The following is a 24,832-nucleotide window of genomic DNA, read 5'->3' on the forward strand; positions in this document are numbered from 1 at the left end:
AAAAATTTTCAAAAAGAAAAAAATATTGCAGGCCAGTAGGAAGCAATATCAATTTGAAGGGGGGGGGGCACAGACAAACATTCTCACATTTTTGGGGGCACTATCAACCACAGGTACCTGGCGAATGGATGGTGTAACCCCCCCCCCCCCAAGCTTCTGAGAATTTTTTTAAGGCACAAAAACGTGTAAGAAAGATGGTTTCCTAGTCCATAATTCTTATATTTCGATATCTGATATCATTTTCCGCTTTTAAGATTTAGTGATTGGCCCTATATGGTGTACAAAATACTAGTATTTTTATATACGATTTAGAGATAAAGAATATAGAGATTGGCCCTATACGGTATATAAAATACTATTATTTTTATATATGGTATAGGGCCAATCCCTTAATCTTAACAAAATTCAGAACAATTTCAGATGTAGAGAAAACGACATCGCACTTCATGCTCGGTCGTGCTTTCTCTGAGGCTTTATTGCTACATGTATAAATATCATTTGTCAAACTTTATTTTTTTAATCTGATGTTTTCTCTCCCCCCCCCCTCCCCCCACCCAAACAAAAAGAAAAGAAAGGGAGAGGGTTACATTATTGCAGCTAGGTCTGGTCTAAAATATTAGATGAATGGGCAGATTGGAAAAATTGGAAAATAAATGTTTTTGCTTGTCAAGAAATTTCTGGGTTGGATTTTCTTTTATTTGGTCCCACCCCCCCCCCCCCCCCCCCCCCCTTCTGAAAAAAATACCTGGATCCGCACCTGTGTTTTTTTAATTCATTTATCATTCAGGAAACACAGGATACCCAATTCATACAAAAATACCTCACCGACTTTGGATTTCATACATATATACATGTATGTAAACTTTGTAAAGTAAGGATTTTTTGTATGAAACAAATATTTTGCATAAATTTCTACCTCTTAGCGAATTACATGAATTTAAAAATGAATCATGAATTCTGTGGGAGATAATGCTAGGCATTGATCAATGCATTTTTACATTATAATTTGACATTTAATATGTTATTAACACAGCTTTTCATAGTTTATAAGCAGTTTTGTAAATATTTCTTCAGTGACTGACTGAGTTCACTGTTCTGTCCACATAGTCAGCTGGCCGGGTGTACATCACTCTTTTGGTAAACTTTATTTAGTGATATGTTCAATGATCTTTTTTCTTTTCTTTCTTTTTTTTTTTGATTTGCATATCCTCCAGTTGTTTCAAAACTTAAATAACAACCTTACAAAGTCTTTGAGCATTGTTAAATTGCTTTATTGAGATGGGTCAATTGTTCACTGACTTCCCACATTTTCTTCCACATTGCCTTGTCTGAAGAGATCTCAGGCCACTTTTCTTCCTGCCCTTTTTTGTTGTAATATTTTCCAGTATCACTGCCTAGACCAGCCACTGCAAGATGTACAATGCCCTGACTTCCTTCTTCTGCTGAGGAGAGTAGAAGGTATTTAATTGGATTCACGATGAAATTTAAAGCTGGAGAAACAGAATGTCTTGACAGTTCTGTGTTAACCATGCCTGGGTGTAATGTGTGTACACTAACGCCTGTTCCCTGAAGCCTTTCTGCTAGTTCGCGTGCGAAGTACACATTAGCAAGTTTACTGTCTGCATATGGTTTTCTCTGATGGCCTTTAAAGTCTTCAAAATTTACTTTTCCATATTTATGCAAGGCAGAAGACACAAATATTATTCTGCTTGGAGATGATTTTTTCATCAAATCAAGAAGACGGTTTGTGAGCAAAAAATTTCCAAAGTGGTTGACACTCATATGAATTTCTAAACCGTCTTCAGTTTGTGCATAAGGGTGATTCATTACAGCAGCATTGTTGATCAGTACATGTAATTTTTGTTCATGTTCAATTATATCCTGACAAAAAGCTTCAACTGATTTGAGAGATTCGAGATCGAGGTATTTAAAGATAAGTTCTCCACAACCTGTCATTTTCCTTATATCTAATATGGCAGCATTTGCCTTCTCCTTATTCCTGCAGGCCATAATGACACGGGCATGTTTCTTTGCGAGCTCCAGTGCCGTTGCCTTCCCAATGCCACAATTTGCTCCAGTAACAATGACGGTCTTGTTCCGCATTTCCTTAGTACTGCAAATAGGGATTCCACGTTTATAAAACCGTATCATTTTCCTCAAGACCATAATTGAAAGAGCAAAAACACACCCTGCAGTCGCGTATTTCCAAACTGACATCGTTTACATTTCTAAGAGAAGCAAGAAAGTAAGTTATACAAGTCCCAAGGTATCCTGTTACGCAAACCTCTGTTTACTACCTGCTACTTTCACTTTGTAGCATTTAACAGTTTAATGTCAATTTCATTATGAATTTATGATCATAGCTCTAATCATTTTCATATTTTTTTTCCATTATCAGTCTTTCTCTTTTATCATAAATATATCATTTGACAAACATAGTAAATATTTTTAAAATGATAATACGAACTACATATGTACTACCGACTGAAAAATTCTACTTTCGGTTTGTAAGAAGACTTTCGATTTGTTCAACATGTCCAAAGTTCGCTCACTATTTTTCTCATTGGGTGTCATTCAAAAAAGAAAAGTTGCTGGTCTGTATAATTGTTTGATTATAATTTAACTTATTTACATTGTTAAATTTGTGTTTTATCCTTGATTAATTATCTTGGTGCTTACTCTATTCTTGGTTATAGGAGTTTCCAAAGGCGGTTGTTTCATACAGTAAGCTTAGTTTTCTACTATATAATAACACGTGTATAGTAGAAAACTAAGCTTACTGTGTGAAACAAGCGCCTGTGTATAATATCCCAAATGGGATTTTAATTTACAGTGCAAAAAAAAAGAAAATTTTTATTTTTGGCTATAAATATCATAAATCCGCATCAGGACACATATATAAAGGAATAACTTTTGGTTGACAAGTTTTTCTGCAACCCTACAGTTTGTAAGATTGATCCCCAAGAAGTTATGGAATTTCCGTGGGATCAATCTCCTATTTATTATATTTACAGCCAAAAAAAAAAATCATTTTTAATTTTTGCACTGTAAATTTATATCCCATTTGGTATATTATATCCCAAACAGACTATTATATCCTATTTGGGCGAGTGATCCCAACCTGTAAAAAGGAATGCTGATGGATTGCCGCTTGGAATTATTTTATTTCAATAAATTATAGTAACCGATGCTGATTGAAATAGGCCTATAATTTTGCAATAACTTTCTAACTTCTAGGGCATATTAAAAATGGTTTAAGTCTTTAAAAAAAAAATCAAGAAGATTTTTTTTGCATTCAAGTAATTTTTAATTGAATCAATTAAATTTAGCGAGATTTTTTAATCAGTTAAACTTTTGTTTTCTTAATTTTTTTTTTTTGTAAAACATTAAGTCCAGATAAGTGGAAACTATTTCTTTAATTAACATATGATTTTCCTACACTGACCATTTGACCTCAAAACCAATCTAGGTCTTCTTAAAATCATAGGAACATCATACATGTAGTACAAATCTCTGTTATCCTTGTTTTCAAATTGATGTACAGTTTTTAATAAACAAAACTGTTCCACAATTTGATTTCTCTGTTGGTGAAGCTGTATTTTCTAACATTTCTGTTACATCTATGTTTCACTAGTTTAAAGCTGTTTCCTATAGGAATATGTGTTTCACTCAGTTGAAATAATGTTGATGTAACTCTTTTGTCATATACTCTTGGAAGCCATTTTATGTAATCAGTTCAATTAGGTACCCAGTAATACATGTATTGTATATTGATGAATCATCATCTCTAAGTTTCATTGCAAAAGCTTAATATACAGTTGTAATAACTTTTAATGATGAAAATTTTATCATGAAGATGATAATAATTGCTGCAGACTTCTATAAGTCTATGAAATACTGGTAAATATGTACATGTATAACAAATATTTAAAGAGTATGTACTTTGGAGGGATTTAATATATAATATTTATCTATTTATAGAATGAAGGTACAAGTAACATGTTTCTTAATCAATTTACCTGTAGTATAGTATATTTATGTAAAATTATGATTGAACTGTATTATTCAGGTCAGTCCCAGATATTGGGAATTAAAGCAAGGAACATGTCAACAATGGAGTACACCTTTGAAACCCTGAAAGTAACAAGGCCAAAGGATTATGTTGTACAAGTGGAAATGAACAGACCCAAAAAACTGAATGCAATGAATCGAGCATTTTGGAGGTAAGTGATCTTAAAGCACCTGTAATTTTACTGACATTTCAGTTAATGACTGTTCCAATGACATCTCATTAACATGGATTTAATGTTACATTAATATGGACTTTAACATTGTATGGAAAATGTTGAAGAGTTTACTATGCTCTCTTTTTCTCTAGATCAATAACCAACAGGTGTTTAGTCAAAATATTAATATATTAAATTACGTAAAAAATTTAACAGCTAGTACACCCTTTAAAACCACACTCTAGAACAAGTGGCATCAAATCCTTACTAAATAGGACTTCAAATATCAGAAGACCTTAAATGAAAGAACTATAAATAACATCTCAAATAAAGTCAGTGCCAAGGAGGAATTTGCAACATTGTCCAAGGGAATGTAGGAAAATGGCATATATCGCACTCGTAAGATCTATAATGGAGTATGGGGCTATCATCTGGGACCCATACACCAAACAGGAAATATCAAAATTAGAGTCCACATAGAAGGGGTACGAGATTCATAATGAAGGATCATAAATGAAGGGAAGAGGGTACAATGTCCAAGATACTTAAAGGTACTTGGACACAGATTTGAAGTTAATTTTTTCTGTATAATATTACGAATTATATATTTTAATACCATTTCACACAAAAATTAATTAAAAATCTTATTTCATTAAAAAGATTTTTAAACTTTAAATTTTTTGGTGGGTTTGATTGACACATCCTTGCACTTTCACAAATTTTAACTTTATTCTTTATCCTTAGGAAAAATGGCAATCTTGTTGTGTATTATTGGGAAATATTAAAACTTAAATCCAGAAAAATAATTTTATTCAGAGTAGAAATGTTAGAAAGCAAAACTCCTTCACAAGTATCGTCATTCCGTTGTGTACAGAGTTTAGCAAATCGAACACACTCGTGTTATGTACACAGTTTTTGTAAACAAGGCAAGAGCGTGTTATTGTTTGGTGTTTACGATTCACCGGGTGCGTTTAATTGCCAAAGTCTGCTCACCACAACTGCACGGACTGACAATACATTGTGTGTTTGTTTTGCTTTCGAACATGTCTACTCTTAATTTTCTGGATTATAGTATTAATATTTTTCATTAATACACAACAAAATTGCCATTTTTCCTAAGGATTAAGAATAAAGTTAAAATTTGTGAAAAGGCAAGGACGTGTCAATCAAACCCGCCAAAAAAATAAAAATTTTAATAACTTATAAATGAAATAAGATTTTTAATTAATTTTTGTGTGAAATGCTATTAAAACATATAAGTCGTAATATTATAGAGAAAAAATTAACTTCAAATCTGTGTCCAAGTACCTTTAAAGAACTTGACCTTCCCTTATTACAAACTAGACGTCAACAACAAAAGCTGATCTTTTTCTACAAAGTGGTTGAGGGGCAGATACCAGCTTTCAGCACCTGATCAATTTATGAAATTTAAAAGTCAAAAAAGAAACATCAGACCTAATGTTTACAAAGACTACAAAACAACAAACATAACATACAGCTCATTCTAAGATCTCTGTACATCTTTGTTTTAGGGAGTGCAGGGAGTGTTTTCAAAAACTGTCCACAGATGAAGACTGCAGAGTCGTTTTGTTAACAGGATCGGGCAAAATTTTTACAGCAGGTAAACACATCAGTTTGCAAAAGGTTGGATATAAGGAATAGACGACTTTCACATTTACAGAAGTTATTCCCCTCTGCGGGGTCTCTTCCGGGGTCAACTGGTGTAAGACACTATTTTCCCTCTATATCCTTACCAATTTTATGGGACAGTATCTTAGAAAAAAAATCTGTATGAATATGTTCATTATGTTTTTCATTTGCCCCATAAATATTCTTGCAAAACAGGTACAGAGCAAAACTGTTTGATAATGTTTGAAGATTAAAAATATTAACAGATAACTTGCAAAAGACAATGTGGGGAAAATGAGCATAACACAGAGAACTGCAGAGAACTCTTAGTAATGTGAAATTTGTTTATAGTACCAGAATTTTTTCTCAAGGACAAAACAAAAAAAAAAAGAATATTCAGCTTAATTATTGGTTTTGGATGCTGATGATGTTTTTTTTTTGGTGACAGGATTAGATTTGACAGACATGGGTGAAGATTTTATGACCTCAGACCTGGAAGTTGGTAGGAAAGCCTTCAAATTAAGGAATACAATCCGAGACTATCAGGAAACATTTACAGTCATTGAGAAAGTGAGAAATGTTATAGATTTTCTATGTGGGAATATTGATTAGGTTGATTAATCAGAGCTTTGACTAGCTGCAGAAAGTCAGTGGAAATTTATTTTGCAAATTGAGAAAAATATTTCTTAAAATAAATATCCACTGATTTCTCATATGTCAAAGCTCTGAATAATCAAAGGAATCATACTTTTGATTAATTAAACCTAATACGAATGTACAATTATTTACTGTGAAATGAATCATTCAGGTTTTAGATGAACACAGTGCTGAAAGTTAATGACCACTCGCTACTTGCTTACCTTTATGCTCTAACTTCAAGGCCAACAGAACATGTATTTCACATTATTTATCTTAATTGTTTAATGAGTTTCACAATATCAAAGAAATACATTTACAACAGTAATATTCTGAATGCAGTGCCCTAAACCTGTGATAGCAGCCATACACAATGCATGTGTTGGAGGTGGAATTGACATGACGTCAGCCTGTGATATACGATATTGTACCAGTGATGCATGGTTTCAAATAAAGGCAAGTAAACTTTAGAGCTACATTACTAGAAATCTAGATAAACAATTTGGACAAGTTCATTTTAGGTTCAAAATATTTAAATTCATAAAAGTGTACAATGTATAAGAGGATGTAAAAGCATTCAAAATAAAATGCAGATGCATATCGATATAACATGCCTGTGATGCACAAATTACATGCTAGTGATATGCAGATATAATACCATTATGATACAGAAATTGAACATGCTTGTGATGCAGAAACTGCATGATTGTATTGGAAAAAGCTTGAATTTGATAAGATACAATGTATTTGACAGGATTTAAAATATATACCAAGGCTATCTTTAAAAAAATGTTTGGTTGCCCTCCACTAACTGGGGAAATATGGCTGACTAAAGACTTATTTAACCTCCAGGAAACAATTTTTATGCATTCCAAAAATAGATTTTAAAAATTCAGCATTGATGCTGAAATGTTCTGGTGATTTTTGGTCCTTTCTACCCACTTAATTTTGTCATCCTGGGTCAAGAGAGGGCAAAAGAACATTATTTAAAGATGGCCTTAATTATCAAGAAATTTCGATACAATGTGATATAATTTCTTGTAGGAAGTGGATATTGGGCTTGCAGCAGATGTAGGCACACTACAGAGGTTTCCAAAGATAGTGGGAAACGACAGCTTAGTCAGGGAACTTTGTTATACAGCCAGGAAATTCTTCAGTGATGAAGCAAAGCAAATTGGATATGTAAGGTATTAATTTACGTAAATTCTGGTACTCATTTTTATTGGCAGGTTATAATGTAGCTGCAGAACTGTAGCTCTCTGCTTGAAAAAAATTCGAACAGATTAAGTAGAGAGCAACAGATCCATGCTTTGTAAAAACCTTTGATTTACGCCACTTTTTTTTGTTGCTCACTAACAATCTACATTCAGGTTTCATTATAGTATTTGATTTCAGAGTTCTGATGAATTTATTTTATGAATTTTCTTCATAAGAGGCTTGTGATCACATGCTCATCTGAGCATCTTATGCTCAGTATATTCATGAAAATTGTAACAATTTGACTTCTTCTCTAGTTACCCAGGAACATTGAAAGTAGTCTAAGAGTACATTTAGAGGCAAACTTTCAAATGCTTGGCTGTAACTGTCTTATGAGAGCATTTTATCATTGTGCTGAATACTTCTATATGTTTTAACAACATGTTATATACAAATGTATATAATATGATTTCATGTATTTTATATCTCTCTCTTTATTAGCCGGATATTCCCTGATAAGGAGGCTATGATAGAGGGCTCTTTAGAGATGGCCTCTATGATTGCTTCAAAATCACCAATTGCTGTCCAAGGAACCAAGATAAGCCTGGTGTTTTCTAGGGATCACGGTGTACAGGAGGGACTGAATCATGTGGTGAGGTCATTTTACTACCACCAAAAAAACTTGATTTGAATGGGCTTTTCATTACAATGTATATTTATGAAATGAAAGATTAAAGTATTTGTCTGAATCATTGAAAATTGTAACAAGTAAGACATTCCCTGGTAAAGTAATCAAAGGCAGATCTAGGGCTGTTAAAGTGTTGTTCCTATGCTATGTATGCCGCATATATGTTACAATTAGTTCAAATTACAAGGCTACACTGTACTATTGATTCTTGAATCTCTAAAATTGAATAAAAGAAAATGATATCAGATATCAAAGTAGAGGTTTATGTACACGTAAGATAGGTTAGGAATTCATGTATTTTTTTTTCTTTGGTAAGTTACAGTGTATCTTGTCTAAGACTTATAAAAATTCTAAAAAAGAGTAAGGGGCACCTGTGGTGACGTATGATGTCAGTGTATAAGTAATAATGGTAATATCGTGTGATAATAGATGTAGCATATTTTTTATATAAACATATTTCAAAAAGTATTTTAGCTGTATCTACACCAGATTTTCAAATTGGGAAGGTGCATGTACTTTAACTGAGTTGCAATTCTAAAGTTTTTTCCATATACTTTTAGGGTCTATGGAATCAAGGAATGCTTCAAAGTGAAGATGTGATGAAATCTGCAATGGCAGCAATAGAGAAGAAACAAGCAACATACTCAAAATTATAGAAAAACCAAGCTGTGAATATGTTTTGTTGACAACAAAGAGTAATTGCTGCAGAAATGTATATACATTTATAATATTTGTAACAGGGAAATATATGTACATGTGTAATTTTTATATGTATAAATTTTATACATTCATGTATTTCTTGTATTTTATCATATCAGGATCTAGAACAACATCATACAAATTTGTTATATGATTGACAGTTTAAATTCCATCACATTACAATGTGACATGATTATAATTTTTTTATTACTTTCAGGGTTATTTATTATAATTATTTATGTTTACTTGAGACAAAATAAACAGAATTGCACAAATGTTCTTATTTTCAACTTTGTGAACATGGTAAAAAATAACATTTTCTGTCTCAAATTCTGCATCTGTGAGATTTGTCTATTGTTTGGGGATGTATTCCTACACATTGTAAGAGATTATTTTCGTGGTCTTATTGCATAATTTAATTGCCTTATTTAGAAAGATGGGCATTGATTACGTAGTAAATTTATATCACCCCCTTTGAAGAGGGATGGAGATATTGCTGTGCTGTATTTCATTTGTTCATTTTTTTATTAATCATATATATTTCATTTCCTTTATATTACAATTAAAACTTTTTTGGTCATGTGATGATTTAACCACCCTTGAAGTATTTTAATTCAATTGAACATGGACCTTTGTTATGTTCCCCAAACGGAGTTTGGGAACATATTGTTTTTACTCTGTTTCTTATTATGTTCCCCAAACGAAGTTGGGGAACATGTTGTTTTTACTCTGTTTCTTATTATTATTATTATTATTATTATTTTTCTTCTCGGGAAAATTTTGTCCGCGAATGATCTTGTAAACTAAACATCCGATTTAGGTGAAATGTTTTTAGGGTCAGTAGACATGTTATGTAGATTTGCGGAACGAAGGTCATTTTGCGCGCACGTGCTTGCAAGAGCGCGCACGTGCAACACGTGAATGACCAATATAATGTATATTGCCGTAACTTTTCTATTTTTTGATGAAATGTTTTGAAACTCATAATGTAAGGATGTATTAGTAGGATAAACAAGATGTCGTGGTCAATATGGCAAGATCTCACGCGCATGCACGTGCGCTACGCTCTGATTGGCTGAAACTAAAGTCTCAGTATCTTTCTTGTTTTTTGACGAAATCCTTTGAAATTTTGAACATAGCCATGCATTAAGATATCCTACAAAATGACATATAACAATTATCATGAAATCACGTGCATGCACGTGCGCTGCAATCTGATTGGCTGAAATTTTAAATAGCTATAATTCCCTTGGTTTTCAACCAAACAGGCTGGGATTTGGAACATAGATATATACAATGGACTTCTACAAAAAAGTATGGTTACCATGCACATGCATGCACGTGCGTGTACTAATGCTGCAATCTGATTGGCTGAAACTTAAAACAGCTATAAATATATTGGGATTTGGAACAAAGATACATATAATGGACTTCTATAAGAAGGTATGGTCACCATGCACATACATACACGTGCGTGTACGTGCGCTACAATCTAATTGGCTGAAACTTTAAACAGCTATAACTCCCTTGGTTTTCAACCAAACGGGGTGGGATTTAGAACATAGATAGATGTAATGGACTTCTACAAGAAGGTATGGTCACCATGTTCAAAAATGCACGTGCGTGCACGTGAAATGGGTAAAATCAAAAATACACTTGAATGAGCGTTTTTTTTATACTTTTGGATTAAATACTTTAATATTTAGCATATTAAAACATATAGATTGTGTAAAGAATATGATATGGTCATTACGCACATGCATTAACATGCGCAAGTGTGCAATGATAAAATTTGAATGAACATAGTACACTTCTGGGTAAACGTTGTTAAAGTCTAAAATGCATAAAGTTTGTCTTATTTAATTACGCTTACAGGGAATATGACTATAAAAGGGAGTTGGGGAGCGTTTGGGGAACATCTGTAACGGTCCCCGTTACAATTAGCACTAGTTATTATTATTATTATTTTTCTTATTTGTTCTCCGGTACTTTTTTGTCCGCGAGTGTTTAAGATTTTAACTGTTCACCCAACTGAGCTAAAACCTTTTTAGGGTTAATAGGTGTGTAGTGTAGGTGTGCGGAAAAAGGTCATTTTGCGCGCATACGCCTGCACGTGCGTGCGCGTGAAATGAGTGAATTGACTGATATACTTAATATAGAAATAACTTTTACATTTTTTAATGAAATGCTTTGAAACTCATTACATGAGGATATATTAATAGTGTTAATAAAATTACACTGTCAAATTAGCAAGAACTCACGCGCATGCACGTGCGTTTTGTTTCATTGGCTGAAACAAAAATCTCAATATCTCTTTTGGGGGGGGGGGAAATGCTTTGAAATGTTAAACATTATCATGAATTAGGATATCCTACAATATAATATGGAAAAAATTTCATGAAATCACGCGCATGCACGTGCGCTGCAATCTGATTGGCTGAAACTTTAAATGGCTATATCTCCTTTGTTTTTTGACGAAATGCTTTGAAATTTAAAACATAGTCACGCATTAGGATATCCTGCAATATGATTTACAAAAAATTTCAAGAAATCACGCGCATGCACGTGTGCTGCAATCTGATTGGCTGAAACTTTAAATGGCTATATCTCCTTTGTTTTTTGACGAAATGCTTTGAAATTTAAAACATAGTCATGCATTAGAATATTCTACAATATGATTTAGAAAAAGATTCTTGAAATCACGTGGATGCACGTGTGCTGCAATCTGATTAACCGAAATTTGAAATGGCTATAATTGCCTTGGTTTTCAACCAAACAGGATGGGATTTAGAACATAGATAGATATAAAGGCCTCCTACAAGAGGGTGTGGTCATCATGCACGTGCACGCACGTGCGTGCATATTCGAACGAGTGAAATTAAATATACACTTAAATGAGTGATTTTTTAAAATACTTTTGGACTAAATGCTTTAATATAAAGTATATTGAAATATATATAAAGTGTAGACAATATTATATGATCATCACGCACTTGCATTCACATGGGCACGCGTGCAATGTTAAAATTTGAATATAATTGGTATCCTTTTGGGAAAACGTTGTTAAAGTGAAAAATGCACAGATGTTGTCTTATTTAATGTGGCTTACAGGGAATATGGCATCAAAAGGGATTTGGGGAGCGTTTGGGGAACATCTGTAACGGTTCCCGTTACAATTAGCACTAGTTTTTCTTGATGTTTTACATTTGATAACGCCCCTGCCAAACGTAATTAAAAAACAAGATGTGTTTGTGAAACACTGATGCACCCTTATGGCAGATTATGGCGAGGGCTGAATTCTCTCAAATGCATGTCAAACTCCAAAGGTCAAGGTCAAAAGTATTGATACCCAAAGGAAAGTCTTGTTACAAGGAGCACACCTGCGAAGCACGAAAGCCCTATTTCTTACTGTTCAAAAGCTATGGAAATGTCAAAGTTTTAAATCATGGGTCAAACTCATAGGTCAAGGTCAAAGAATATTTATATCAGCTCAAAAGATCCTGACAAAATGAACACATATGCGAAAAACGAAAGTCCTTGCTCCAACTGGTCAAAAGTTATAGTAGGTTAAAGTGTATTTTTTTTTGTAAAAGTAGGTCAAACGCCAAGGTCAAGGGGTCAAATTTGGTGGTGCCCGTAGAAAGGTCTTGTCACAAACATATGAAAGCCCTGGAGTCACCCACTCAATAGTTATGAACAAGGTTAAAGTTGGCACAAGACAGAGAGACAAACAGACAGGACTAAAACAATATACCCCGGGATCTTTAGATGAGGGGGCATAAGAAATAGTGAAAATAAACATAAAATATATTAGTATGGAGTACCGTAATCAATTAAATAGATGAAACACATTGCTGTTATCCTTCGGGATTTTTTCTGTCTTTGTTTTGTTATGAAGAACATGCTCACTAGTCAAGCAGTTCAATACTGCGCAAAAGATAGTGCAGACACATTGAAAAAAGCATTTCAAAAATTAGAATCAAAATAATTAAAATACATGTATTTTGTAAGAATGTCAATTTAAATTGAATTAATAAAACTGATACTTCAGAAAAATTCGTATCATATGTGCTAAATATAAAATGTTATTCAAACTATTTACGAGGGTTAAATTGTCCCAAACTTCCGTATACTGAGCTCATATCTTTATAAAATTTTCTGGGTGGACAAAGCCTGTTCTTGGCAGATAAATTAAGAAATTTTATCAGGTTTGCTTGAAAACTATTCGAGTTTTAAGACTTTAAGTGTTAATTATCGTTCGCTAACACCCGAAGCAATCTGCAACGTCGAAAAAGAAAAATGTCAACGGTTCAGTTTCTTGGAGAAAACATTCTAAATACCAGATTCAAATTCTTTAATTAATCAAAACGATTGTAGATATAAATGTAAGTTGCACGATGGCACTCTTGCGCAGTTCTTAGGTATGTCTTATTTAGTTTCATAGGCGTCGGAGTCCAATCGAAAGTGGGGGGGGGGGTGCTAAAGCAACCAAAAAAGGTAAACCCCCATTTTTTCATGTATATATTTGCAAAAAAAGGGGGGACTTAGCAGCCCCCCTACCCCCCCCCTTACCCCGGGTCCGACGAATATGAGTATAAAATGTTTTGAAGATGACATTACTGATCGAGAACATGATTTTAGAAAAATGTAACTTTTCCGTGTATCTCATAATCTGGAAAATTAAGAAAATATCATCTCAGAGCGGGGGATTGTCCATGCCTTGTGAAAGAGAGCATTACTCACAGATGGGTCAGTTCACTCTGATGCTATAAATAGAATATATCGATTGACGAACCGTGCTTTTCATTGGCCGCACTTTAATCCTTTGTCACGTGTTCATTTTGGTGGGAATTTTTTTTTGTGAAAGTCGCCCCGCTGAATGTGCGTGTGAGATGTTTCCGTTGAATCCTTTTGTCTTGCTCTAAAGTTGACACGGATTTTTAAATTTCCATGCCATGCAGGTGAGTTGCCTTGAAATAAATGTATTTTTGTTGTAAGTAAAAGTGTGAGTTTGATAGTTTTATTTTGTTCTAAATTTGTAAGCCTGAGTTTAACAGTAATGTGAACACAGGAGAGTTGGGCCATGTTTCAATGATTTTTCCTTGCTTATAAGTCTTGACTTTTCCTACCTGACTTTCGAAAAGTGGGAATAGGTAGAATGAACCCTGTGCCCCAAAACTTGTAGAACTTTGAGTTCAAATTAAGTCTCTCAAGGAGACATAATTTGATGAGTGATTTTTACATGCATTATTTGAAGAAGAGTTTAAAGTTGTATAATCACTGCACAAGGTGTGCTTTTTTGTACATACTGAGAAAATTACACCTTTAAGAAAAAAATATAGTAAAATAGCTAAATTAAGCTATTCTGAATAGCTTAATAAAGCTATGTAGCAATTTAAAGCTATATAGCTACATGTATATCAAGAGAATATTTGTACTGGACCTGTTTATAATTGGTACATTTTTCTCCAAGTCCAAAAAGCAGTTTTTGTTGGTGTTTAGAGCCTCCTTAACTTTTAGTAGTTCTGTGGCAGTTTCTCAGAATAGGGAGATAACAAAGAAAATTAAGTCAGGCGAAAGAATTAATTACCGGTAAATTAAGTCAGAAGTCTGAGTGTTACAATCATGACAGTAGATTTGGCCCAACACATTGAATTAGCCTACATGTATATTTTTTTCTCTGGCTTATCCAAAATAGCCTGTTGTAGCTAATTATTAGAGATGATTCTGAATATAAAATGAATCTGAATCTGACATAGGTCTGGACCACTTATGCATTTAAGCTTTTGAAAACGATACTGATTTTGGTCTTTTTCCTAGCCAGTGCTCAGGTGAACGATGTGGCTTCTGGATCTCTTGTTTCTAATGGATGTTTGCAAAAAAGAACTTCCTTGAATGATGCATTTGGGGATGTGCACTATCAGGCTTGCTCCAGATGCTGTTCAACCTGCATAGGTGTCAGAAGCAAATTGAAAGGGGGGGGGGGGGCTAAAACAACAAAAAAAGGCAAACCCCAATTTTCAATGCCTATAATAAGTATATTTTTGCAAAAAAAAGTGGGGGGGGGGGGGCTAAAAATAATTTTTTCAAGAACCAATGGACAAGAAAAGCTGAAACTTCTGTGGAAGCATTCCTGGGGTAGTGTAAATTCTGAAGTTGTTAAAATCTTGACCCTTGGGGGAAGGCAGGGTCACAATAGGGAATCCAAATTTTACATTAAAATACATTTATAAGGGAGAATCCTCTTCTCAAGACCAACTGGGCCAGAAAAGCTGGAGCTTATGTGAAAGCTTCCTAGGGTAGAGTAGATTCTGAATTGTTAAAATCTTGACCCCTGGGGGTAGGGCTGGGGTAAAACAGGGAATCGAGATTTTACATTGAAATATATTGGAAAATTCTTCTCAAGAACCACTATAGGCAAGAAAAGCTGATGTATATGACATTGTGGAAGCATGCTTAGGTAACTTTGTAATTTCTAAATTGTTAAAATCGTTACCCCTGGGAGAAGAGCGGGTATTACAAGGGGGGAAATCTGAAAAAGAACAGCATTGCCAAAGTTACTCAGCTGAGCGATGTGGCCCATGGGCTTCTAGTTCAAATTAAGATTTACAATTTATTTCACATAAAAAGGTACACATAAGGAATTACTGCCTAGTTTGTTGGGTAGGCTAGTGACATCAACAATACTGTATACAGGAAAATTTTCACACTCTCTTAATTTTCGCCCCTTTCATCCTAACCTGAGTTGGGCGGTTTGAATAATGACTGGGCAAATTTAAAATGGGGCAAAATTGTTTGCCAGTGTGAAAGGGTGAAAATAACAAGAGGTTAAAATGACCCTATATGTATACAGTAGTTGCATGGAAACATGTGATAAGTTGCATAATTATGGCATGCTAAATTGACAAAAATGAGCTAAACATATTGATTCATAGTTGATAGACTAAGTTTATTGACTGTAAACTATAGTTTACAAACTGTGAACTATAGATAACAATTCATTAACTATAGTTTTCACCTGTAAAACTATATTTAACGGCTGTTAACTAATTAGCTTACGAATGCTAAATCTAAGTTTATACGTCTGTAATAAAACGTTTACAATAGTTTTTGTTGATAAACATAGATTCACGTCTGTAAACTGTAATTTACAATTGTTAAGAGTTGTAAATCATAGTTTCACAAATCGTGCAACTATATCAGATTGTTAACTATAGTTAAGAGTTTTAAACCATAGTTTACAAATTGTGAAACTGTACTTATCAGATAATCTAATGAGTGTTTTGCAATTGGCAAATGATTGTTTTCAGTCTTAAGTATATAAGTTTACGGTTCTGAAACATAGATTATCGCGTTAACTAAGGTTTACAGATGTAAAATATAGATTAACATTGTTAACTATAGATTACAGTCCGTAAACTATAGTTAACAACAGATAAACCTAGTTTCTTGACTGTGAAACTATGTTTAGCTCATTTTTGTGAATATGGCGTGCCATACATAATGGTCTTCACCCATTATGCAAATCATCCCATGTTTCCAACTATTGTTGATGCTCTGGCAAACCACAAAAACTAGACAGTGATTCCTTAAATGTATTCCTTTATAAAAGTATCACCAATCATTTGATTTTTAGTGTGTGACTTTTCTTCTGAAGGAACAACCTATATTCCATATTGAAAGGAAGTGATTGGATTGAGCAGCATGTCAACATAGCTGGAATGGAGGTATTTCTACGTTGTTAAGGAAAAGCAGAGGTGAGATTGTTTCATTATTATTTTGGCACTCCTACTAAGTACTAACATTTCCTTCCCCTCCCCCACTCTCATCACATTTTTTATAGTGGTTCTTTCAATTTGGTTTTTGTTGTGTTTTTGTTTCTTTGTCTAATCTTCTCTGTTCTCTCTTTGCCGGAACTTCATCGTTGGAGATGGTGGACTTGGAGGTATCTGGCACTTCGTGGTTGGATATGGTGGAATAAGGATTTGGAGGCAGCTGCCTCTTCATCGTTGGAGGACTTAGAGGAGGCTGGGCATTTTGGATTGGAACAGCATGCCAACAACGCTGGAATGGAGGTATTTCTACATTGTTAAGGAAAAGCGCAGAGGTGAGATTGTTTCATTATTATTTTGGCACTCGTACTAAGTACTAACATTTCCCTCCCCTCCCCAACTCTCATCACTTTTTTTGTAGTGGTTTTTTCATTTTGGTTTTTGTTGTGTTTTTGTTTCTTTGTCTAATCTTCTCTGTTCTCTCTTTGCTGGGACTTCATCGTTTGAGATGGTGGATTTGGAGGTGTCTCGCACTTCATGGTTGGAGATGGTGGAATAAAGATTTGGAAGCGGCTGGCTCTTCATCGTTGGAGGACTTAGAGGAGGCTGGGCATTTTGGATTGGAACAGCATGCCAACAACGCTGGAATGGAGGTATTTCTACATTGTTAAGGAAAAGCGCAGAGGTGAGATGGTTTCATTATTATTTTTGCACTCCTACTAAGTACTAACATATCCTTCCTCTCCTCCTCTCTCATCAGACACATTTTTTGTTGTGGTTCTTTCAATTTGGTCTTTGTTGTGGTTTTGTTTCCTTGTCTAATCTTCTCTGTTCTCATTGCTGGATCTTCATTGTTGGAGATGGTGGTCTTGGAGCTGTCTGGCACTTTGTCGTTGGAGATGGTGGAATAAGGATTTGGAGGCTGCTGGCTCTTCATCGTTGGAGGACTCAGAGGAGGATGGGCATATTAGATTGGAACAGCATGCCAACAACGGAGATATTTCTACGTTGTTAAGGAAAAGTGCAGAGGTGAGATAGTTCATTATTATTTTTACACTCCTACTAATATATTTCCCTCCTCTCCTCCACTCTCATCACATTTTTCTAGTGGTTCTTTCAATTTGGTTTTTGTGTGTTTTTTGTTTCTTTGTCTAATCTTCTCTGTTCTCTCTTTGCCAGGACTTCATAGTTGGAGATGGTGGACTTGGTGGTGTCTGGCACTTCGTGGTTGGAGATGGTGGAATAAGGATTTGGAGGCTGCTGGCTCTTCATCGTTGGAGGACTCAGAGGAGGATTGAGGCATGTGAGATTTTTGGAACAGCATGCCATGGATGAGAGATATTTCTACGTTGTTAAGGAAAAGTGCAGAGGTGAGATTTTCATTCTTTTTTTACACTCCTACTAATATATTTCCCTCCTCTCCTCCACTCTCATCACATTTTTCTAGTGGTTCTTTCAATTTGGTTTTTGTGTGTTTTTTGTTTCTCTGTTCTCTCTTTGCCAGGACTTCATAGTTGGAGATGGTGGACTTGGTGGTGACTGGCACTTCGTGGTTGGAGATGGTGGAATAAGATTTGGGCATATTGGATTGGAACAGGATGCCAACAACACTTGACGGAATTAAACTGGATTGAGACATGTGGATTTTCTTGACTATTTCATGGATGAGAATCTTTCAGGTATGGAAAACTGACCTTGTTTGCTATTTTGTATCTTTTTACCTTACATTAAGGCTCAAGTGAGCATTTCAGATCAAACTTTGTTCAATGTCTGCTGTGGTCATTGTTGTCATAATTTTTTCCACATTTTTACCTTCTTTTCTGAGTGTGATTAATTAACCATCAAACTATTTTCAACCAAAATTGGAACAGAATATCCTTGGGTAAAGGGAATTCAGTTTGTTCATTTTATAAGGGCCATGCCTTCTTCTCTGGGTGGAGGGGGGGGATAATTAAGAAATAGTGAAATTTAGGTGGTGATATATTTTAAAAATAATTTTCTCAGTAATAAGAAATAAAGATGAAAGAAAAAAGGGAAAGAAAATCAAAAAAGAAAAACAATTAAAAAAAATCAAAAAAAAAAAAAATAGTGAACATGTTTAAGTTTTCAATACTGACAGCCAATTTCAGCTTTTTGCTTACTGCCAACTGCCAACTGCCAATGTAACATATACTGTCTTTTGTTAGCTTTTTTTTTTTAATTCTGCCACACATATTTGAATAAATTTTATTTTATATTGATATTTAAGAAATTTTAGAAAAAAAAAAAACAAAAAAAAATAAAAAAAAAAAATAATAAAATAAATAAAAATGTTTTTTCAAAGACTATTTTAAAAATAGTTTTTGTAAAGAGGGTCACTTATGTTAAAAAAAATCCAACCCAGAAATTTCTTGACAAGTCTTCCTCCCACAAAAAAAAACGTAAAGTCCTTTACATGTATATAATGTGTATATATATTTATATTGTTTAGATGAAGTAGTTGAAAGCTAGTTGTAAGTAGGTTTCATGTCTATGAAATTTTTTATACCAACTTAACCTTGGCTGCCACGTGTTGCCAGGCTGGCGGGGGGGGGGGGGGGAGGTTGCTTTGTCTTTAATTGATTTTTTATATATGCCAATGGGATAATAACTTATTGGAATTGTTTGATGAATTTAATTTTTTCAGATTAATTGTTAATATACAAATTTCAGAATGTGTAAATTCTCTCCTCTCTCTCTAGATCTATGCATGTAAAACATATCTTATTTGTATGAAATTGAATGCATAATATACTGATTTTATTACAAATATTCAAATAAGAAATGGATAAAAATAAAAAAAACAATGTACTTTAAAAATTTAAATTGTGATATATTGAATATTAAATCATATTTTAAAACATAATTTTGGTCATTTGGTCAATTATGAATTGTTGATGTGAAATTGTGAATTAATTGTTAATGTAAAAATGTGAATCGTAAATATGAAATTATTAAAATCTCTTCTTTTTGTGAAAATTCATATAAATAAAGATATAAATATAAAATTTATTCAAATATATGTGGTACAAAAACAAAACAAAACAAAACAGAAAGAAATAAGCAGTCAGAAAAAAGTTGAAAGAAAATCAAAAAAGAAAAACAATTTAAAAAAATCAAAAAAAAATATGGCATTCCATAGTGAGGGAAAAAAAAGGCACAAAACTTTCAATGCTGCCTGCTTGAATTAACATATTTGCATGTTATTTCAAGCAGAAGGTTCCAAGGCCTTAAAAGCAGAGGAGAAGTTTTGGTGTTTTAAAAATAAGTACATTAGTAACATTACTGAATGTATTGAGTGCCAATTTAATGTAGACAAAGATGATCAAACTTTTTAAAAATCATTGTAAAATATCAATTCATGTGATAATGCATCAATTATCAAATAATTTCTAGCACTGGTATCTTCTATAATCTTGTAATGCAGTGTTTTGCTGAAATGATCAGTGCAAAATCATATTACATGCATTTCCATTTGCAACTTTGTTGTTCTCTTTAAATGAATATTAACACTTTTTAGTTGATGCCTACAAGTTGAAAAAAAAGCAATTTTAATTCTCATATTGAAACTAGTTTTAATTTTTCTTTTCCACAGTAATTTTAAAATGGGGACATAGATTTGGAGTTCATATATTCTGTACATAATACATATGTATCATAACTTTTAATTTTTTGTTACTATAGCATTTCCCATTAAATATCATAACTACCAATTCTGTGACTCATTTGATTGACACATACATCCTTGCACTTTCAGAAAGTTCTGTAAACTTTATCCCTATAATGCTGAAGAAAAGTAGAATTTTTTTGTATAAAAAAATATAAACTAATAATCAAAAAAATTCAGGGTAGGGACACCAGTGTTTAATTGACAAACACTTCTTGTTTCATTTTGCTTCTAGTAAATGAACGGCAGACATCATGCTGTCCATCTCTATATATACATGTAGTTTTAGATTTTCCCAGTATAGATATTTGAATTCCATGTACAGCATTCATCCCCCAATTTTGTTCAAGCTACTCTAGGCTATGGAACACCATATAGCTGTCTTAAGGTATGGTACATCATATTACATCAGGTGTGTTCAAAATCTTCCTCTCTCTTCTGGGTGTTAACAAACCAATTTAAGTTCATAGATACAATATACTCAGTAAGCAAGGATGCTTCTCCCAAAATTGTGAATTTCATTTCTAGTAAAATAGATTATATATTTCTTTGAAAATCCTCCTCTTTGTTCCTTTTTCTCATTCAGCAGACTAACTTTTCATTTTGAATTTCATAATTTCTGGGTCATGCAGGCATTTGGAGTTTTTAAAGGCCTTAGGCTCTTTTGAATCAATATACATGTACTAGCTATAATATAATTAAACGATATAACCTGATTTCTTATGGGGGAAAAATCTTCTCTGTCCATGGGTTTATTTACCACCCACATACCTACTAATTATAATGAACAAGGGTTTTTTTTCAAATCAAATTGTGTGTTTCGTAATTGGTCCCTTGGACAGGGGCTCTGTTGGATTATAATGATAATGTACGTATTTCTTCAAAAATATTCTTTTTGTACATGTATATATATTTTTGTATTCTCTGTTCCTGAACATTTAAGAGGCAAACATAGCATTAAAAAATTGAAAAAGCAATTGTAATTTTTAGCAGATTTTTGAAATTGCACCCCCGTATGGCAATCAATTTATCAATTTGTTTTCTGTTTATAAAAAGTTTTGCCCTATGACATTCACCTATTATGGTAATAATTATTTATTTAATTTATTGTAATTATACCCCACGCAACAAGTTGCGGGAGATGTAATGTTTTTGACCCGCGTCCGTCGGTCAGTCAGTCAGTCAGTGTGTCAGTCAGTCCGTTAGTCCTATTTTTTTTCGTCAGGGCAACTCCTCATGAACCGCTGCACAAAATTTGGTCAAAGTTTGTACATATTTAGAACACAATGTGTAGATGTGCAAATTACCAGGAAATTCCGATTCCTTTATTGTTTCTGGGAATTTCGGCACTTTTCAACTGAGATTTTTGGCCAAATCTTGAATATAGAGATGAACACTTTGTAAACGCAACTCCTCATAAACCGCTGAACAGAATTTTGTCAAACTTTGCAGATATTTAGTACACAGTGTGTAGAAATGCATTTTTTAGGAAATTCCGATTCCTTAATTTATTTTTTCCGGGATTTTCAGCACACTTCAACTTAGATTTTTGGCCATACCTTAAATAAAGAGATGAACAGTTTGGCAGGGTAACTCCTCTTTAGCTGCTGCACAGAATTTGGTCAAACTTTACAGAAATTTAGGACACAATGTGTAGATGTGCAATATTACTAGAAAATTCCGACTCCTTTATTTTTCTGGGAATTTCGGCACTTTTCAACTGAGATTTTTGGCCATATCTTGAATACAGAGATGAACAGTTTGTCAGCACAACTCCTCATAAACACTGCACATTTTTGTCAAACTTTGCAGATATTTAGGACACTGAATATGTAGATGTGCATCAAGAAATTCCAATTCCTTTATTTTCTTCGGGATTTTCAGCACTTTGAGTTTTTGGGAGTGTGAGGTACTAGTATGTGAGCTTGCTCACTTTTTCTTTCATTTATATTAGTGAATTAGTGTCAATTAAGCAGATATTTTAAAAATGTTAAACAAATATATATAACATTCACCATTTTTAACGATTAATAAAAATGGGATTAAATTATCTTTGTACATAAAATTTCTTTAGGGACTAGGCGGGACGATGTAGTATGAGAGGCATGCACTCAACAAATATAATGAAGAAATTTAGAAAATAAACGCTATTTAGAAAATAACCATATTTTAGCAGATGAACAAAATGGACTTAAGAAGTATAGATCGTGTGAAGATCATTTATTTACATTGAATAGTTTAGTCCAAAACAATAAAAATCTCTATGTTGCATTTATTGACCTTCAAAAATGTTTTGATTTTGTCGATAGGGATATGATGCTTTACAAACTTTGTTACATAATATAGATGGTAAAGTTTACAACTCGATAAAGAATATTTACCAAAGTTCAGAATCTTGTGTAAGAGTGAATAATAAGCTCACAAATTGGTTTACAAGCAAAACTGGTGTTAGACAGGGTGATAATTTATCCCCTACCTTGTTTTCAATTTTCATTAATGATCTGGTACAGGATATTAATAATCTTAATTTAGGCATAGAACTAGTTGATCGAAAATTGTCCATCTTATTATACGCAGATGATATCGCTTTAATAGCCAAGTCTCCAGAAGATTTACAAAGTTTGTTAAATAAACTACATAGTTGGTGTAGACGTTGGAGAGTACTTATAAACACCAATAAATCTTAATAAAACTAGGTCAATGGCAGCCAATTTTGAATTCACTATTGGACTAAATAAGTTAGAAACAGTTGAAAATTATAAGTATTTAGGTATAACATTTACGCACACTGGTAATTTCATGAAAAATGCAGAAAATCTTGCTAAAGCAGGGGGACGTGCACTAGGGAAAATTATATCTTCGATTCATAGTAATAAAGATTTCAGGTTTAATGCTTATGAAAAACTATTAATTCTACTCTTGTGTCATACCTGTTTTGGATTATGCATCCAGTGTCTGGGGTTACAAAAAATTCCAGCCTAAAGATAATATTCAGAACAGAGCTATTCGGTATTTTATTGGGGTTCACTGTTTTGTTATGGAGACACTGGATGGATTCCAAGTCAATATAGACGTTGGATAAATGTAATCAGATATTGGAATAGAGTTTTATCCTTTGACATTGATCGAATTACAAGAATTGTATTTGAAGTTGATTACAATAGGTGTAGGAATAACTGGTGCAGTGATTTGAAAGATATATTACACCAACTAGAGCTGGATTACTATTTCGAGTCAAAGCTTATAGTAGATATAAATATGGTCCAATCAAAAATACACAATTATTACTCAAACCTTTGGATCAATGAGATTTTAAGCATTCCCAAACTGCGGACTTATGTTAATTTTAAAACAACGTTTGGTAGGGAAAATTATGTAGTACTTGATATGCCTAAATATTTACACAGTTTAGATGTGGCATTTTACCTTTACGAATAGAAACCGGTAGATATCATGGTGAATCTGTTGAGGATCGAATTTGCACACTTTGCTTTAGAAATAATGTAGAAGACGAAATTCATTTTTTACTGCATTGTCCTTTATACTCTGAATATCGATCAAAACTTTTTGAAAATACTGGCATTAATCAAATGGGGTGGTCAGATATGGATTTACTATGTGTACTTATTTCAAATTATCCTACACAGGTTGCAAAGTACTTGTATTTTTTATTTATGCGAAGACTGTCCTTTATGTTCAGAAAATAATAATGTATTTCAATGTCATTTTCATTAACCAATAATCCTTATAACACACACAACCAATCTTACCATACAAAAAGTATAGATATATATTTATCACAATTATGTTTATTTTTCATGCACTTTTTTGTTATACTCTTAACGTTGTGCTCCTTATTTTCTTTATATATTGTATTTCAATTTTGTGTTTAAAGTGGCATATAGGCCCGATGGGCCGGGTGTTGATTATGTCAACAAAATAGATTAACAATGATTGGCAGTTTTTGTCATGGCTTTATTGATTAATAGTCAAAATGAATTATCAATACAATGATGTACTCAAGGTATCAATACAATGATGTACATAAGGTATCGATGCAATGATGTACCAAAAGTGTATATTGAATAACTGCTACTAAATGGGTACAATGATATTCAATGATAGTTCAATGGTATTCAATGATATTCAATGATATGCAACAATATTCAACGATATCCAATGATTTGCAACGATATTCAATGGTACAATAATATTCAATGATATTCAGTTCAATGATATTCAATGATACAACAATATTCAATGATATTCAATGATTCAATGACATTCAATGATATACAAC

At 33.3% G+C, this 24,832-nt stretch overlaps 2 protein-coding genes across 2 annotated transcripts; one reads left to right on the forward strand and one right to left on the reverse strand.

The window, feature by feature from the left end:
• Positions 1 to 883: 883 nt before the first annotated feature.
• Positions 884 to 2,280, reverse strand: LOC134241739 (retinol dehydrogenase 14-like). Its single transcript, XM_062723762.1, has one exon. It carries the CDS (start codon positions 2,215 to 2,217, stop codon positions 1,261 to 1,263), a length of 957 nt encoding a protein of 318 aa, XP_062579746.1. The 5' UTR covers positions 2,218 to 2,280; the 3' UTR covers positions 884 to 1,260.
• Positions 2,281 to 2,510: 230 nt separating this feature from the next.
• Positions 2,511 to 9,350, forward strand: LOC134241716 (delta(3,5)-Delta(2,4)-dienoyl-CoA isomerase, mitochondrial-like). Its single transcript, XM_062723737.1, has 8 exons — positions 2,511 to 2,594; positions 4,070 to 4,223; positions 5,759 to 5,847; positions 6,304 to 6,425; positions 6,834 to 6,951; positions 7,540 to 7,678; positions 8,190 to 8,340; positions 8,937 to 9,350. Exons 1-8 carry the CDS (start codon positions 2,534 to 2,536, stop codon positions 9,030 to 9,032), a joined length of 930 nt encoding a protein of 309 aa, XP_062579721.1. The 5' UTR covers positions 2,511 to 2,533; the 3' UTR covers positions 9,033 to 9,350.
• Positions 9,351 to 24,832: the final 15,482 nt, after the last annotated feature.

The sequence above is a fragment of the Saccostrea cucullata genome, unplaced genomic scaffold (genome assembly GCF_032062105.1).
Source record: "Saccostrea cucullata isolate Sc308-1 unplaced genomic scaffold, CSIRO_AGI_Scuc_v1 ctg9, whole genome shotgun sequence".
NCBI lineage: Eukaryota > Metazoa > Mollusca > Bivalvia > Ostreida > Ostreidae > Saccostrea > Saccostrea cuccullata.

What these genes read in the sequence shown, in the direction of transcription:
- LOC134241739 (XM_062723762.1), bottom strand. Translation starts at nt 2,217, where the DNA reads ATGTCAGTTTGGAAATACGCGACTGCAGGGTGTGTTTTTGCTCTTTCA.
- LOC134241716 (XM_062723737.1), top strand. Translation starts at nt 2,534, where the DNA reads ATGTCCAAAGTTCGCTCACTATTTTTCTCATTGGGTGTCATTCAAAAA. An exon ending in ATGAATCGAGCATTTTGGAG is followed by an intron (nt 4,224 to 5,758) that starts GTAAGTGATCTT and finishes TCTTTGTTTTAG; the next exon opens with GGAGTGCAGGGAGTGTTTTC. An exon ending in ATGGTTTCAAATAAAGGCAA is followed by an intron (nt 6,952 to 7,539) that starts GTAAACTTTAGA and finishes TCTTGTAGGAAG; the next exon opens with TGGATATTGGGCTTGCAGCA.